Source organism: Somniosus microcephalus, chromosome 25, assembly GCF_052327205.1.
Source record: "Somniosus microcephalus isolate GS21.2 chromosome 25, FLI_Smic_1.0, whole genome shotgun sequence".
Classification (NCBI taxonomy): Eukaryota; Metazoa; Chordata; class Chondrichthyes; order Squaliformes; family Somniosidae; genus Somniosus; species Somniosus microcephalus.
The window spans coordinates 28069142-28086071 of NC_141011.1; the positions used below are offsets into that span (position 1 = coordinate 28069142).

The 16930-nt window shown below is 43.2% G+C and overlaps 1 protein-coding gene across 4 annotated transcripts in view; it reads left to right on the plus strand.

The window, feature by feature from the left end:
- The window catches only part of ccdc30 (coiled-coil domain containing 30), a 203826-nt gene extending 192034 nt beyond the window's left edge, over window positions 1-11792 (plus strand). For all 4 annotated transcript variants that reach the window (XM_085966952.1, XM_085966949.1, XM_085966950.1 and 1 more), the window contains one exon: window positions 776-11792. In XM_085966952.1, the coding sequence (XP_085823078.1) occupies window positions 776-971 (196 nt within the window). In that variant the 3' untranslated portion in view covers window positions 972-11792. The remainder of the gene's footprint in view (window positions 1-775) is intronic.
- The last annotated feature ends 5138 nt before the right edge of the window (window positions 11793-16930 follow it).

Here is a 16930-nt window from a genome sequence, read left to right on the forward strand (position 1 = left end):
CTGTAACTTTCTCTGATTCTATGATTCTACTGCCCCTATTCTATATTACACCAAATCCCGTTCACCGATCACTCCTGTCTTTACTGGCCCACACTGATTTCTGGTCCCCCAAAGCCTCCCAATTTAAAATTCTCATTCCTTCGTGACCTTCCTATCTCTTTAACCTCCTCCAGCCACACAACCCCCTTGAGAACTCTGCATTCCTCTGACTCTGGCCTCTTGTACATCCCCCTCTCCCTTTGGACCGTCATTGACAGCTGTGCCTTCAGCTGTACAGGCCTTGTACTCTGGAGTTCCTGCTGTAAACCCCTCTGTATCTCTACTTCCTTCTTGTCCTTTAAGACCCTCTTTAAACCCCATGGCCTAGAAATTCGTCTCGGACGGTGGTGCAATTGAATGGCACTGAATATCAGGTGCTGCGTATGTGCTTATGTTAAAATTCAGAATTTCAAGAGAAAGCAATTGGGGACAAATCTGTCTGGAACTCACTGCCTGAAAGGGTGGTAGAGGCAGGAACCCTAACCATATTTAAGAAGGTATCGGCTCCAGCAAGTAGTCAAAACACTGTGCTTTACAACCTAATTGCCAGTACTACTGCCCAATGCTACTTCCTTATGGTTTTCTCAAACGTTGTAAATTTACTGCAATAAAATTACTTTACAAGTACGACCGCAAAGCTCCAAGATCTGATACCGCCCGTATTGCGCCACCGCCTGAGACTGCAAGTAGCAGTTGTTGTTTTTGTTGTAGTTACCAGATTCTTCTTTTCTTCCAGCGAAACACCGTCACCAGGTGGCAGTAACAATCTTGGTACTTTGGACAGCATCCGACGTGGCAAAGCACTGGAGAGTTCAGATTCCACAAAATCATCCCGGCCGCGTCAGTCAGAGGTGGGCTACCTAAACCTGACGAGCCCCTCACGGTGCAGGGACCAGGAGGATGGCCGAAGTCTAGGCAGTGATGAGGTGTGATCAGGCCATGACCAAGACAGCGGGAGATCTGAGTACAATTTAAGTGGATCCTGATTGTGCGACCTGAAGCAAATTCGAAGGCTGGGTGATCCACAAGGTGTTTCTATCTGGAGTTAAAGTAATGCTGGCAATGGGGCCAGGGACACATTGATTCAACATACAGCAAGCTGTTGTCTTTGTCACATTGCCTAACAGGAATATTAACACATCTTTCTCTGGATGAGTAGTGATAGATTGGCTGAAATACCTGACTTGATGCTGGTCCGGCTATTGCACTTACAAGCACACAAATACTGGAATTGTACCAGTATTACAAAGATCAAGAGTACAGATTGAGTGTATGAAAGCACTACGGTTCTATGGTTCTAAAATCCACAATCCTCTCCGTGTTAAAAAGAGTTTTGGTGCTGCTGTCCAATTTATACAATGTGAACAAAGAGCTCACTTGTATGAGTAATTAGTTTGCCCACAGTGCAGTGTGAATCCATTATTTGTGCTGAGTTTAGTCTTGGAGCTTTTGCGGTCGTACTTGTAAAGTAATTTTATTGCAGTAAATTTACAACGTTTGAGAAAACCATAAGGAAGTAGCATTAGGCAGTAGTACTGGCAATTAGGTTGTAAAGCACAGTGTTTTGTGCTGGAGCCGATACCTTCTTACACTACATTTGTCCCAAATTGCTTTCTCTTGAAATTCTGAATTTTAACATAAGCACAGTGCAACATACTTCGGGCAGGTGTACGCCTGACTGCCCAGTGGATAAAGGCCCCTGGTATGATGCAGGGCCATCGAAACTGAAAGGTGCCAAGTTCAGTCCCGTGTTAAGTGAGTTGTTCTCAGGTGAGGCAGTATTTAGGGGGCTATGATAGGGTAGATAGGGAGAAACTATTTCCACTGGTTGGGGATTCTAGGACTAGGGGGTATAGTCTAAAAATTAGAGCCAGACCTTTCAGGAGTGAAATTAGGAAACACTTCTACACACAAAGGGTGGTAGAAGTTTGGAACTCTCTTCCGCAAATGGCAATTGATGTTTGATCAATTGTTAATTTTTAATCTGAGATTGATAGCTTTTTGTTAACCAAAGGTATTAAGGGATATGGGCCAAAGGCGGGTGTATGGAGTTCGGTTGCAGATCAGCCATGATCTCATTGAATGGCAGAACAGGCTCGAGGGGCTCAATGGCCTACTCCTGTTCCTATGTTCCTCCACCTCACCAGACTAGAGAGAGGCAAAAATCAGCCAGGAGTCCTGCTTCTGATCGCAAGCCAGCAATGGGGGCACGGTGGCATAGTGGTTAGCACTGTTGCCTCACAGCGCCAGGGACCCGGGTTCAAATCTGGCCTCGGGCGACTGTGTGTGGAGTTTGCACATTCTCCCCGTGTCTGCGTGGGTTTCCTCCGGGTGCTCCGGTTTCCTCCCACAGTCCAAAGATGTGCAGGTTAGGTTGATTTGGCTATGATAAATTGACCCTTAGTGTTAGGGGATAGGGTGGGATATGTGTCGGTGCAGGCTCGATGGGCCGAAATGGCCTCTATCTGCACTGTAGATTCTGTGATTCTGAATCCCTGCTGGAACATGTGCGTATGCGGTCAGGGTCAGGCTCAGCAGTGACGCCCTTCACAGTCAAATAGTCCATGACACTCGCTGTATAGCTGTACTGGCGAAAAATGGCTGCTTGGGCAAGGTATCAGTGTGTGACCACACCCCAGCAAGAGTCTGTCCCTTCAAGAGAGATGGGGGTGGTGGTGATAGGAGGAAAGCAAACAGACTCGAGTTCAGAAGAAGGAAGATGAACAGGCATTTTAGATTTAACTACTTTATACAGAGGGGTGGATATATGGAACAGACTGCTCGGCGATGGTGGCGACAGATAATATTGGCAGATTCAAGAAGTAATTGAATAAATATTTGGAAGAGAAATAGATTGAGAGGTATAAGTGGCAAAGTCATACCTTGTGTTTTTCAAACTTTTGGACTGGCAAGGTGGAGTGTGGTGATCTCGCCAATCCCTTGTATATTCCTATGCTCCTAGATTAAATGCTGATGAAATAAACAAAAGTAGGGTCAAATGGAACTAAAGCAATGTTGAAATGTAACTCTGCCCCAAAACATAGTTCTTAAAGGCAACTTTTACACAGAAGCACAGTTGGTTATGGTCAGACTGGTTATTAACTAACTTGTATGCATCATTGTGTATGTAGTTATAAGAATGAACAAGCCCGTAGTTAGATAAATAATTTGGTTTACCATTTAAATGACTTGCTTCCTGAAGTGTTACTGTAAAAAGCCAGAGTTGCTTCCAAACAGAATTTTGAGTCGGGAAGTGGCTCAAACTGGCATTGTTTTCTATACGGTGCCAGCATAAACATTATCTGCAGAAGACTGACATACAAACGTACAAAAAGATTAGCTGGTTCATCAAGCCCATCCCATACTGTTATGACTGTCAGAGTGTAACTTATGCACTCCGTGATCCCTATTCGCACACCCCTCCCCCACCCACCAGCCATGCAAATCTGCTGAGAGGGGGAAAAAACAGGGGAAAAATCCTGGCCAATTTAGGGGGTGTGGGAGAAAGGTCTGGGAAATTCCTCTCCGACCCCCAAAGGCAATCGAACAAGTACCAGGAGACCACCGTGACTGGAAGATACATACTTAATACCCCACCTACCTTTTATACACAGCGATGTCAGCCACAGTCAGGAATTTGTCCGGCTCCCTGCTGAACATTTGCTGTAAATCCACATTCTTTGCATGAGCCAGCGACTTGTTCCGAAAAGAAATACCTCCTGATTTCTTACCTAGTTCTATAGTGACGTACTTATACTTGTACCCCCTGGTCCTCCTTAACATATGTAACCCAAATAACATGTCCAGTTGGGCCAAACCTAATCCTTTCATTATATAACAGACCTCAATCAAATCTCTGTGAGGTCTACACTTTCCTGGAGTAAATAGTCCCAGCTCCCTAAGCCTATTGTGGTAACTGAGGTATCAGTCTAGTGGTCCTCCTCTGACTTTAAATTGCAGTGAGAGGTTAGAAGGAGACTAGACTGGAGAGTACTCTCAGCTCCGAAAAATGTCCCTTAACATTTGATATTGACACCAGAGTCAAATTAATTCTAATTTTGGTGGAATTCTCTAATTAGTTTCCCTTCCCCCAATATTTCTCCATTCCTTGATGCCCCTGGGTCAAGTGCTGTTTGCAGCCAAGGGAAAGAGTGACCTCCTCCAAGAATGTTGCCAAAACGATGGTAAGCTGCCAACAGGGGGTGCACTGCAGCCTCCCAAGGCTAAAAGTCGCTCCATTTTCCTTTATCATGGACTGCACATGGTGACCAGACTGAGATTGGGACCCACCACTCCATAGTTTAGATCACTGCTACTCCATTGCATAAGACTACTCCATGTTCCTCACTCTGTTCTTTTTGTGTTTGTGAAACTTTGTTAGTGAAATTGTTAAGTTTTTGGGCAGTTACCACACCCAAAAATGAATTGTGACATACACTATCACAATACTTGTTGGAGTTCACTGCTGTGATGTCATTAAATTCTGGGTTCTCTTGCATAACTACTCACTGAAGCAGAGAACATTAAGTAGAGGGGGGATTGTTCAAAAATTTGAAAGGGTAAATAATGAAAGATTACTTCCACTGATCAGTGAGTCGGTAATGAGGGGACGCAAACTCAGGAGTAATTGTCTAAGCAAAAATGGGGAGGTTAGAAATAATTTTTTCACGAGATATTAAAGTGCTTATTGAAATCAAGCCAGTCAAGAGATTTTAAGAGTTAAATAAACACTTGAAGAAAAACACTAAAGGGGATGGAAAAAAGCAGGGAGATTGGGTTAGAGTAAATTCAGTGACGAGGTGCTGAATAGCTTCCTGTGCTGAAGTTTCTAAGATTTTATGTGGCTATGTTTATCATGCATTTTTGTATGATTTTTATACAGAAACCTTTTTATATGTGGTTGAGGTTAGCTTTCTATTCTGGTTTTCCATCTAGAGTCATGAACCCAGGTACGTCCAAATCGAAGAAAGCAGTACTTTCCAGTCTGGGATCTTGACATTTTTGCTATAGGATATTAACGTGCAAACACTTAACCTGTGAAATTCTTTCGTCCTCTATTTTAAGAGGGATTAAGCTGTTTAGAATTTAATTTAAAATGTACTTTCAAGGTTATGGCCCTTAAATGATGCTGCAGGATACAACGCACGAATGTGTTGCATTTATTACAGTGCAGCTTCCGTTCCGTTAGTGTTCATTTCACAGCCCAGGTTCTTTGATCTCTGAATCTGTAGGGACCTCGGGCTCGATTTTTCAAGCCCCAAGGAGGTGGGCATGGAGGCGGGACAGCACGTAAAATCGGAGTATGTGGGGGCAGATGGCAAAGCCGCCTCCATGCCCTTTTGCCAGGAGGCGGAGGATGTGCAGCTTCGGGTCCCGTCTCCTGGAGGAGGGAAAGGCTTTTAATCCTTTTAACTGCCTGTTAACAGGCACAGGAAACTTTGGTTTATCCGGAGGTTGTATGTCCGGAAACCTCGATCTACCGGCAGAAATCAGGAGCCGTTTTGTTAGGTGTTTTTTCTTCTCATGGCTTTTTTTTTCCAACAGTCAGGCTTTGGAAAGTCTCTCTGAAGCTGTTGCTAAACTACAGAGACGCTTCCAAGGTATGGGCCGACTGTTTGAAGCTGTTGCTAAGCAACAGTGTTTGTTGTCAGATACGGAGATGAAAACCTCCGTATGCTTCAACATTAACTTTGTATGTCCGGCAGTTTTGATAGATCGGCAACAGCTCGGTCCCGTCGGTGCCGGATATAACAAAGTTTCCTGTAGTTAACAGGCAGAAAAAAGGATTAGTGCCATTTTACCTTCACAGGTGAAAGCTTCCCGACCTCGGAGAACCCCGCCAGGTTGGAGGAGACGTGGAGGAGTTCTGCGGCAGTCGGAGGCACCTGGAAGTAAGGTGTAGAGGTGAGTGATGGGTGCAAGTGTGGAGTGGTAAGTATGCAAGGTGAGTGATAAGTTTAAAAAAGTGTTCACTTACCTTTTTTTACTTCTATAGCCTTTAGCCGTGCTGGATCGGGAGTGTGGACATCCACCTTGTCAATTTCAGGTAATGGCTGATGGACCCTCCGATCCATCAGACATCTGAAATTTACTTTTTTACAATGTTTTTTCAGTCCTCACCACAAAAACGAATCAAACTCGAGAGAATGTCAGTGTTTGACAGCTTCACAGAGCTGTCAAACGCTGTCATTTCCTCTTTCAAGAAGTCTTGACAGATAGCACGTCTGACGTTGACGTGATCTGTCAGTGACTTCTTCCCTAATTGGCTTGCTGAGCCCGCAGGGAGAGCTTAACAAGCTCAATCAGGGGAAAATCCCTCTGAATGGTCAGGCGAGGATGGAGGTGGGACATTTACACGACAAGCAGAAGTCCCGCCTCCAAGTCACCTCCAATGACAAAATCCAGCCCCTCGAGTCAGTGACATGGATGGATACAAAAAATGGGAGTTTGTCACACAGTGACCTCTTTGAATCTGGCACATACATGTCTTTTACCCAAGTTGGCCTACTGATGTCTATCAAAAAGAAGTGGATAAAGCCAGTAGCTGGCAATTATGCGTTTGAGAAATAGGAAGCAGTCACTGCAACACTATAGATGGCTGGACGATGGTCAGTTAAATGGTCTGGACAGAAAACTGACGGGTGCTATAGCTAGGAGTCAGTCTAAGCTGTTGAAACTTTATTCAGCAAAACACCCTGACAAGGGTTAACAGGCAGCAACTTTCCAGAATGTAATATTATCCAGCATCTGAAGTGGGTTGATTGATTGAGTAATCATGAAAGCACTGTTTTAAGTGCTGATTTGCAGCTAGTTTGCTTTGAAGCGTGGCGAGGGAGGAGAGCATGAGACTCTATTGTTCAGTGCCAGGAATTGGGAAAGGAAGGTCATGAGTTTCTGCTGTGTGACTTTGGGAACACTAGTCTTTGTGTAATATAGCTGAGATCACTGATTGATATTGTTGCCTTTCCAATCTGATAGGTTCGTAATTGAGCTGGGTTCTTTTTAAATGTGTCATTGTTTGTTCAAGGCACTACATCTGAATGCATGAAGCATTCGCAACAAAATAGATGAATTGATGGCGCAGCTAGAAATGAACAGGTTTCATCTAATAGCCATAACGGAGACGTGGTTGCAAAGTGGCCAAGGTTGGGAACTAAATATTCCAGGATACTTAACTTTTAGAAGAGATAGGCAAAATGGAAAAGGAGGAGGGATAACCCTGATAATAAAGGATGGGGTAAAGACAGTAGAGAGAAAGGATCTTAGCTCCGAAAATCAAGAAGTAGAATCAGTTTGGGTAGAGCTAAGAAACAGCAAGGGGTAGAAAACATTGGTGGGAGTTGTTTATAGGCCTCTAAACAGTAGTTGTAATGTAGGGAAGAGTATAAATCAGGAAATTAGAGACGCATGTAACAAGGGGTAATACAGTAATCATGGGGGACTTTAATCTACATATAGACTGGGCAAACCAAATTTGCAGTAATAGTGTAAGGACAAATTCATGGAATGTATGCAAGATAGTTTTCTAGATCAGTATGTTGAGGAACCAGCTAGGGAACAGGCTATTTTAGATCTAGTATTGTGCCATGAGAAAGGGTTAATTAATAACCTTGTAGTAAAGGGGCCTTTAGGGAAGAGTGACCATAATATGATAGAATTTTATATTGAGTTTGAAAGTGATTTAGTTAAATCCGAAACTAGGGTCTTAAATCTAAACAAAGCAAACTACGTAGGAATGAGGGGCGAATTGGCTAAGGTAGATTGGGAAACTACATTAAAAGGTATGACGGTAGACAAGCAATGGCTAGCATTTAAAGAATTAATACATAATTTACAACAAATATACATTCCTTTAAGGCACAAAAACCCCACAGGAAAAGTGGTCCAACCGTGGCTAACAAGAGAAGTTAAAGATAGTATTAGATCAAAGGAAGAGGCTTATGATGTTGCCAAAAGAGTAGTAAGCCTGAAGATCGGGAGGATTTTAGAATTCAGCAAAGGAGGACCAAGAAATTGATAAAGAAAGGGAAAATAGAATATGAGAGTAAACTAGCGAGAGACATAAAAACAGACTGTAAAAGCTTCTATAGGTATGTAAAAAGGAAAAGATTAGCAAAAGTAAATATGGATCCCTTACAGGCTGAGACAGGAGAAATTATAATGGGGAATAAGGAAATGGCTGAGAAATTAAACAAATACTTTGTGTCTGTCTTCACGGAAGAAGACGCTAAAAACTTCCTGGAAATAGTGGCGAAGCAGTTCAGTAATGTTGTAATTGCCGTAAGAAGATTTTGCGACCATTTTTTTAAAGTATTGCTGTCACTGCATTGTCGGTATATTGTTTATTGCAGATAGGTACTGTAGAATTCAGCATGGCTTTTGTATTTGCCTATATGTTTCAGAATTCTCGCTTGTCCTGTGATGATTTTATCATGTGTAATTAGCCAACAAAATGGAGACTGTATTTTGGAGTTGTATTTAGTTAGCCAGACAGCAAGTGTATATTTGGTTTTCTATGTACAATGCTTTTTATTCAGTACAGGAAGATGCTAAAAGATGCTCTTAAAAGGTCAGCTTTTATGCATTTATCCTTGTTTCTAAGAACCCTAGCAGAATTATTATGGTTTATGACATAGTTAACATGCTGCTCTGGCACTACAGCAGTTGTAACTCAATCTGCGATTGTAAATTATTCAGAAAGGTGTGGCTGAATGAAGCAAGTTGCTTTGTAACCAACATACTCAGTTAAAAGGAGAGGCTCAGGTTTATAAGTGAGTTGTTCTCCATTACATGCTGATTCCTGGTCCATTCTCAGAAGATCATAACTCTGAAGTATTTATCCTTCAAAGTGTTTAGATGGAGTTCTCTTTAATGCTTAAAATCTTCAGGTGATGTGTAGTCTGCACCAGTTGCAAGCTGTGATCGCCCCATCACAGGATATACTTGGTCACTGTAACTGGCAAGGCTACACTGTACTGAAAACACTGCTTTATACCTTCAGTTTAGTTGCCAAATTGAGGATGTTCCCTGTTTGTAATGGATTATTCTTGTGAAGCTACAGGTTGAGTCACACTCTAGCACTTCACATTAATTGTTCAACCTATCCTTTCCTACTCCCTTTAACCTTAGTGGTGCCCTGTACTATAAGCCTTGCCCTTCCCTAAGTTCTAAACAGGACATAACTCAATGCCATGGAAGGGCAACATAATTCTAGCAATTGTTAAGGTGTCAAACGTCTGAATATTACACAATAAGGGAGTTAGATTATAAAAGTGAGATTGGTGCTTCACTTTCATACACATACACACTATATTAAATGTAATAGTGCACTGTCTGTATTAACTTATCTGTAGGAGATCAGAACTTCTAAATACAGAATGTTGTTGGTGAGTGTTTTTTCCACTTCAGTCCTTTTAACTTGTGCTGCCCTGGTGAATTATGAGATACTAAAGTAACATGGTCAAAAGAACACTAAAGGTTGATGATGCCTGCAGTTCCTGGTCCTGCCCATGATGTCGGAACAGGCACTCAGCACAGCCCAGGCACTTTCCTACAGGGGAGGAAGAGGGAATTGGAGTGTGAGACATCCCAGGTGAATATTATGGCCTTGCTGCCTTATGGTTAAGAACAGTGGCCCAGGTGGAGGCCTGGGAAAAGCTGGAAGCTGCTGCATAGCCCACAGCGAGCGATATATGGAATAAGATCATTTTACAACAAAAGTTAGCTGGCTTCCCTGGTGACCTTTTTACAGACTGTATAAAAAATTACATTGCTGAGTCCATAGAAGCCTGGATGGATGCAGGGGTGAGGAAAGGGTCTGTCCACTTTGCTGGATAGCTACGAGTGTGGCATCGAAAGGCGATGAACTGTAACCAAGAGGAAACCAAAGGCACAAAGAAAATCAGATTGTGAAAATAAAGCTCTAAACCTTTGCTGCAGGTTTCTTGTTGCTGTTGGATATAGAAGCAGCAACTGAAGAGAATTCAGGAAATTATTTAAAATTAAACACTTTCAGTTAGCAGGGTCACTATTACACTAACCATTTGTATGCAAACGTGAAAAGGCACACAAAGGCATTCTATATTGAGACAGAATACGAAGATATTTTCACAAGAAACCATAATTCCAAAAAGAAACCAAACAAATCTGGGCCTACCGCTTTCTTGATTTTCTTTTTTCCCTTTTGACTCACTGGTTCGTGCTCCAAGCTGCTCCCTTTAAATCCAGTGGACAATTCCAGAAGTGCTTTATTCGGGGAGGGAGTCATGGGCAAACAGGAAATGGCATTGTACTGAATAAAATAACTTTTTGTTATTTTTAAAACATAATTGTCAAGTAAGCAGATTGCGGGGTTGTTCATTAAATGTTCTACAGATGTCATTACTGCAAAATGTTAATTGTGTTCTCGTTACATATTTTAATCAAATTGCTGTGTGCTTGTTCAATCTCCCATTTGTCATGTGCCTCAGTGCACAGGGTGTAGAATCGCAAGATGTGCCAGCCTGCCACTTTATTTTCTTCTAAAGTATGATTGACATATGACCCGTTTTGAGTAGGTGATTTGTAAGTTTTTAAAAATGTTAACCTAACTTCAAAAGTGTGACTTTTATAATAGAAGCCAATTATTTCTCACATATTTGTATCGCACGATAGAGATGATATGTTATCAAGGTTTTCAGTGAACTCTGATCATTAGCAAACATCAGAATTCCACCCACGCCACCCCACTCTGCCATCCCGACCACTTGGATTTGACAAGAGGTGGTGGCCTTATTCTAAAGTACGTTTCAAACTAACGCAATGTGGATTTAAACCATTCTCTTCCACTCTTTTGATTCACTTAAAATGTTATGTTTGTTGTAATGGATTTACCTTTAAATCTGGTTGTCATCCATGAAGAAGTGGTCTCAAATGCAGGAGCCAGAAGTCCTAACTGCACCCACATTGGATGTTTGACAGTTCTGCAGGCAAGCTGGTACCATACACATCCCAGTCACTGCCTATGTCAAGTTCCATTGTTATTACATGGGATGAGGGGATTTTTACAATTTTTAATGGATTCAGATCCATACATTCTACCCATTTTCCATGAAAACAAGTGGCCTGATCAAGTACTACAGCTCGCTGACAACGGGAAGGGAAGAATTAAATTATGTTGCACAAGTAGAAGGTTCTAATAGTTTGGTGCTGAAAGCACATGACTCCCAGAGAGTTAAGTGGTTTTGAAATGGAAAATACCTGACTTCCCCAGCAAGTCAACTGAGCTGGCATGTTTGACATGGGTGCAGGATATTTGGGAGGTATAAAGAAAGACTGTTAATCTGATACAATACTAGAAACACACAGCATTCCTGGCAGGAGCTGAAAGAGAATAAACAGATAAATGTTTTAGATGGGACCCTTCACCAGAACCAGTTCAAGAATTATGAAGAAGGGGTTCACTTGACAACATAAAAAAGCTTCCCATATCTTTCACGCAGCACAATCCAAGAATACCTGCAGCAATTCCAGGCAGTTGATTAATTTAGGCCATTCAGTTAAAACATAGAATGACTTGGAAATGATGCACAAACCTTTGTTAAACCATTTTGGCACCCAGTTTAGTCTATGTGTACGCATCAAGATTTTTATATCCACAGTTCTGAGCACATCGTTGCAGCACGCGTTCAATATGTATGGTACAGTGCAGAATTTTAGCAGAGCAAATGTACTTTATAAACTGTATTTTTGAAATAAAGATATATAATTTTTTTTGTAAATGCATGCCCCTGTGTATTTATTTTGTGTGGCCCATTGTTATATCATTTAAGCTCTTCTCACCTACCAGTTATCCATGGCAATTCTAAAAATGTTCCTTGGCTTTAACCTCTGAGGGGGAGAAATCGGTATCGTCCCGCCTGGCGCTAATTATCGCCTCCGACTGCAAACTTGGCTTCTATCGCCCCTGGAGGTGATTGGAGCGCTAAATCAGGCACTACACACCTCTCTGAAGGTGCTAACGCTGAGGAGCAAGGTGCTACTGTACCTCAGAGCGCTGGCGAAGCTCATGTGATGTCAGTCAGCAATGGAACACAGACACACTGGCGCCGGCCAGTTCTTAAAGGGGAGGGTCGATTTTGCTCTCCATCTACACCCTGCTCATTGCAGCCTTGAATCTCGGCCTGGAGAGACCTGTACAGCAAATCTGCTGGAAAGAACAATGAAGAGGCCCAGGGAAAGAGCTCAGAGAGCAGCCCCCATAGTCTCTTCTAAATCGATGCAAGGAAGGTCAAATCAAAATGAACCTGCAAAGTGCTTGCTCAGTACCCAAAACTCCTTCACACACCGTTGAATCTCACCAGAAGTCTCTCAGAATGCATGGTGCAAAAATGTCGCCGACAAAAAAGGCTGGAAGCGGTCGCCTTTAAATAGCGCTCCCCAGTCCCTTCCCGACTGCAAAACTCTCCCCTCAACCTGTCGTTGCTAGTGGCAGGCGGTAAGGCAGGGGGCACCACTCAATATCCGGTCCGGGGCGTTGCACGCTCGACTGACGTCACGATCTGCAGGCGCAGGAGATTGTGGCGGTAGTGTTTAGCACCGCCGCAAAATGTCTGGTCAATTTTGCGAGTGGCGCAAACATCGCCGCACCCGGGTACTAGTTGCTTTGCGCCCTTGGGGCGCTAACGGGAGGCACAAAGCAACCGAATTTTTCCCCCTTAAAATTTCATTAGTAAAAATTCCAAATCTTCAAGGGATTACAGACTTGCTTGAACTGTTCTAAAAAGCAAAATCCCACTGAACAGGTTCCTAATTCAGTCAAGAGCAGAAGCCTTGGTATGAAGCCAGGAGGGAGAAGGAAATGCACTAAGCTAATGCTGAATATTGGCCCAAATGAGCAAGAGGTTTGAGGTTAATTACTGTTAAAGTAACACACTGAAGAGTTTTACACAAGAACATTAACTACTGAAAGAAATTAAGCACCCAAATGTGATGAGGAATTACTCTGAAAATTAATGGGTCTGGTCTCCCAATTGCCAGTTGCTGGTTATGAGGTGAGAGCAGCTAGTAGCACGCCGCAGGTGAGAAGACTGAAAGAAAGCTGTTGTGTGAAAACTCACTTTGCCCTGAATCGCTCATACGAAATAAAAACACTTTTGGTAAGGTGCCTTCTATTTGGATTCAAATGTAAACGCTTCTGGGTGCCCCAGAGATGTAAGTCGTGAAACAGTGACCCTGGGCGCTTCATAACTACGCCAGATCAGTAAAAGATCGATGAACTCGATGTTAATGGCGTTGTACAGAATACAGCAAAGAGATCTGTCTCACTGAAGTGCATGTTTATTTGATTCACAATTGCTTTTAACCTCTGGCTTTTTGAACATGCCAGAATTACTACTTCCCCTCACAGGTTGAGTTTTTATGTTCTTGGTCTGTACAATTTCCCATCTCCTTGAAAGCATTCACTCCCTCACTAAGGTTAAGTTTCATGGATGGTGTCCTACCCAAATTATATTATTCCTGTGTGCATCTAGACGGTGGGTGGTATTGGGCTGAGCCCATTGCCATTCCTTGTCCCACATCCTCACATACCTGCTTCCAGTAGGAGTTGTTGGAAGGTGATCAGGTGCAGGAACCATAGTCAAGTTACCCTTCTCTAACCCATGGGGCTTAGGCTAATTATATTATGCCTACTGCTGCTCCACCCCTGGCCAGTTGATGAACCACTTGGCCCTTTAGCCATAATGACAGGTTTCGCCAAATAAACAATAATACAAGATTATCTTCTTCCTCTTTTGTATGGTAGTAGCAAAGCAAATCAATATTAAAATCAGATATCCAGGCCAAAGCTTCCGGTGTAACAGCGTGGATATCTTGTAGGCTGCCTGTGAATTTCCTCTGAGGGCAGTGCTCAATGATGTGCTCCAGGGTCTGATTAGGAGCTCCACAGTCGCATGATGGGGATGCTTTAATCTTCCATTTGTGGAGAAAGTGGCAGCATCTACCATGACCGGTTCTGAGGCGGTTGATGGTTGTCCACTGTTTGCGAGGAAGGTTTGATCCTTCAGGTTGGAATGTGGAGTCCTCTGTAAGGAATCCATTCCGTATGTAATACAAGATTATTGGAGTTAATCGCTCCAAGATTACTCAGAACAGATATTTTTAATTGAGCTCATAGTTTCTAATCCAAAGCCATATGTGTATCAACTTTCTCTGTCCACTATTTTAGCAGAGGTATTGTTAATTTGTTCAAAATAAATGGGTGACACCTTTGTTAAAATGCTGGTCAGGGGGATTGAATACAAATGCATTAAGCGATAATACCAGTGAAATCCAGGTCTTGGCTCTAGGATTTCTGAAGCCTGGGCTCTAGGATTTCTGAAGCCTGGTCATAACGTTACCTCAATGAGATGCCAAACTGCTGCTGGTGTTTTATAAATCAATGTTAATCAGAATCCAGAAATGCACCTCTGACAAAAGAATAGCACAGTAGATGTCTAGACGATTCACATTGAATGGAATGCCCTTATTCAGGGAGACAGAGATACTCAAATATCCACTCACACACTGAACACTGTGAGTAGAGGTGAAGAAAAGGAGACTGGGGAATGGGGGGCTCGGGGGAGAAGGAGACTGAGGAATGAGAACGAAAGAAAGACTTGCATTTATATAGCGCCTTTCACGCCCACTGGACGTCTCAAAGCGCTTTACAGCCAATGAAGTATTTTTGAAGTGGAGTCACTGTTGTAATGTAATGAGACTCGGGGGTTAAATGGAGACAGGAATGGGGAAGAGTTGGAGACTGGGGAATGGGGGTTCGGGGGAGAGAGGGAGATGGGAATGAGGGCTCAGAGAAAGATGGGGGATCAAGGGAGAGGTGGTGACGAGGAATGGGGGATCAGGAGGAGAGAGGGAGACGGATAATGGGGGGAGAAGGAGATGGGAATGAGAGCTCGGAGCGATGGAGAATGGAAGCTCGGGGGAGAAATGGAGATGGGAATGGGGAATCGGAGAGATAGGGACAGGAATGGGGGAAGCATGGGAAAGTTGGAGACTGGAATGGGGGCTCGGGGAATAGTGGCTCGGGGAGAGGGAGACTGGACAATGAGGACTTGGGGGTCAGCTGGGGAATGGGGGTCATGGAGAGATGGAGGCTGGGGAATGGGATGGGCCTGGGGCCCAGCATTTACTGCGGAGCTGGAAGCAGTAGCAGCAAGGTGATGAGTGGGGGCAGCACTGAGAGAGAAGCAACCAGTAAAGGGGTAAGTGAAACCTGGGGACCTTACTGTGGGTAAATAGTGAAAAGTTATTTCCATTGGTGGGTGATTGGGGGACAAGGAAACGGAAACCAAGGATTCTCACTGGAAAATGGGAGGAGGAAGGTTCTTGTGGCCATTGAGGTAGAGACTAAAACTTAATTTGAAAGGGAAAGGGATAAGTATTTGAAAAGGAGGAATATAAAAAAGATCTGGGGGGATGGGCTTAGAGGAGAGATCACCAGTACTGGGAGCCAAATGGCCTCCTCGTGTGTTGTAATTTCTATAATTCTATGAAAACTTTCCTTTAAGAACATAAAAAATAGGAGCAGTAGGCGGCCATACGGCCCCTCAAGCCTGCTCTGCCATTCAATAAGATCATGGCTGATCATTGACCTCAACTCCACTTTCCCGCCCGACCTCCATATCCCTTGATTCTCCTAGAGTCCAAAAATCTATCTATCTATCTCAGCCTTGAATATACTCAATGACTCAGCATCCACAGCCCTCTGGGGCAGAGAATTCCAAGATTCACAACCCTCTGAGTGAAGAAATTCCTCCTCATCTCGGTCTTAAATAGCCTATTCCTTACCCTGAGACTATGCCCCCTAGTTCTAGACACTCCAGCCAGGGGAAACAACCTCTCAGCATCCGCCCTGTCAATCCCCTTCAGAATCTTGTCTGTTTCAATGAGGTCACCTCTCATTCTTCTAAACTTCAGAGAGTATAGGCCCATTCTACACAATCTCTCATCATAGGACAGCCCTCTCATCCCAGGAATCAATCTAGTGAACCTTCGTTGCACCACCTCCAAGGCAAGTATATCCTTCCTTAGATAAGGAGACCAAAACTGTGCACAGTACTCCAGGTGTGTCTCACCAAGGCCCTGTACAATTGTAGCAAGACTTCCTTACCCTTATACTGTACCTGCATGCTAGCTTTCAGTGTTTCTTGCACAGGGACACCCAAATCTCTCTGAACACCAACATTTAAAAGTTTCTCACCATTTAAAAAAGTCTGTTTTTCTATTCTTCCTACCAAAGTGAATAACCTCACATTTACCTACATTATACTCCATCTGCCACCTTACTGCCCACTCACTTAGTCTATCTATATCCCTTTGCAAACTCTTTGTGTTCTCCTCACAGCTTACTGTCCCACCTAGCTTTGTATCATCAGCAAACTTGGATATATTACACTCGGTCCCTTCATCTAGGTCATTAATATAGATTGTAAATAGTTGAGGCCTGCCAACCTGAAAAAGACCCGTTTATCCCTACTCTCTGTTTTCTGTCTGTTAACCAATCCTCTATCCATGCTACAATATTACCCCCAACCCCATGAGCCCTTGTCTTGTGTAATAACCTTTTATGTGGCACCTTATCAAATGCCTTTTGGAAATCTATATATACTACATCCACTCATTCCCCTTTATCTACCCTGCTAGTTACATCCTCAAAAAACTCTAATAAATTTGTCAAACACGATTTCTCTTTCATAAAACCATGTTGACTCTGCCTAATCATGTGATGATTGTCTAAATGTCCTGATACTACTTCCTTAACAATGGATTCCAGCATTTTCCTGACGAGAATGTTTAGCTCAGGGAGTGGTTTAGAAATGTTGGTGCTGAGCTGAGTTTAGAACAATGTGCCCTG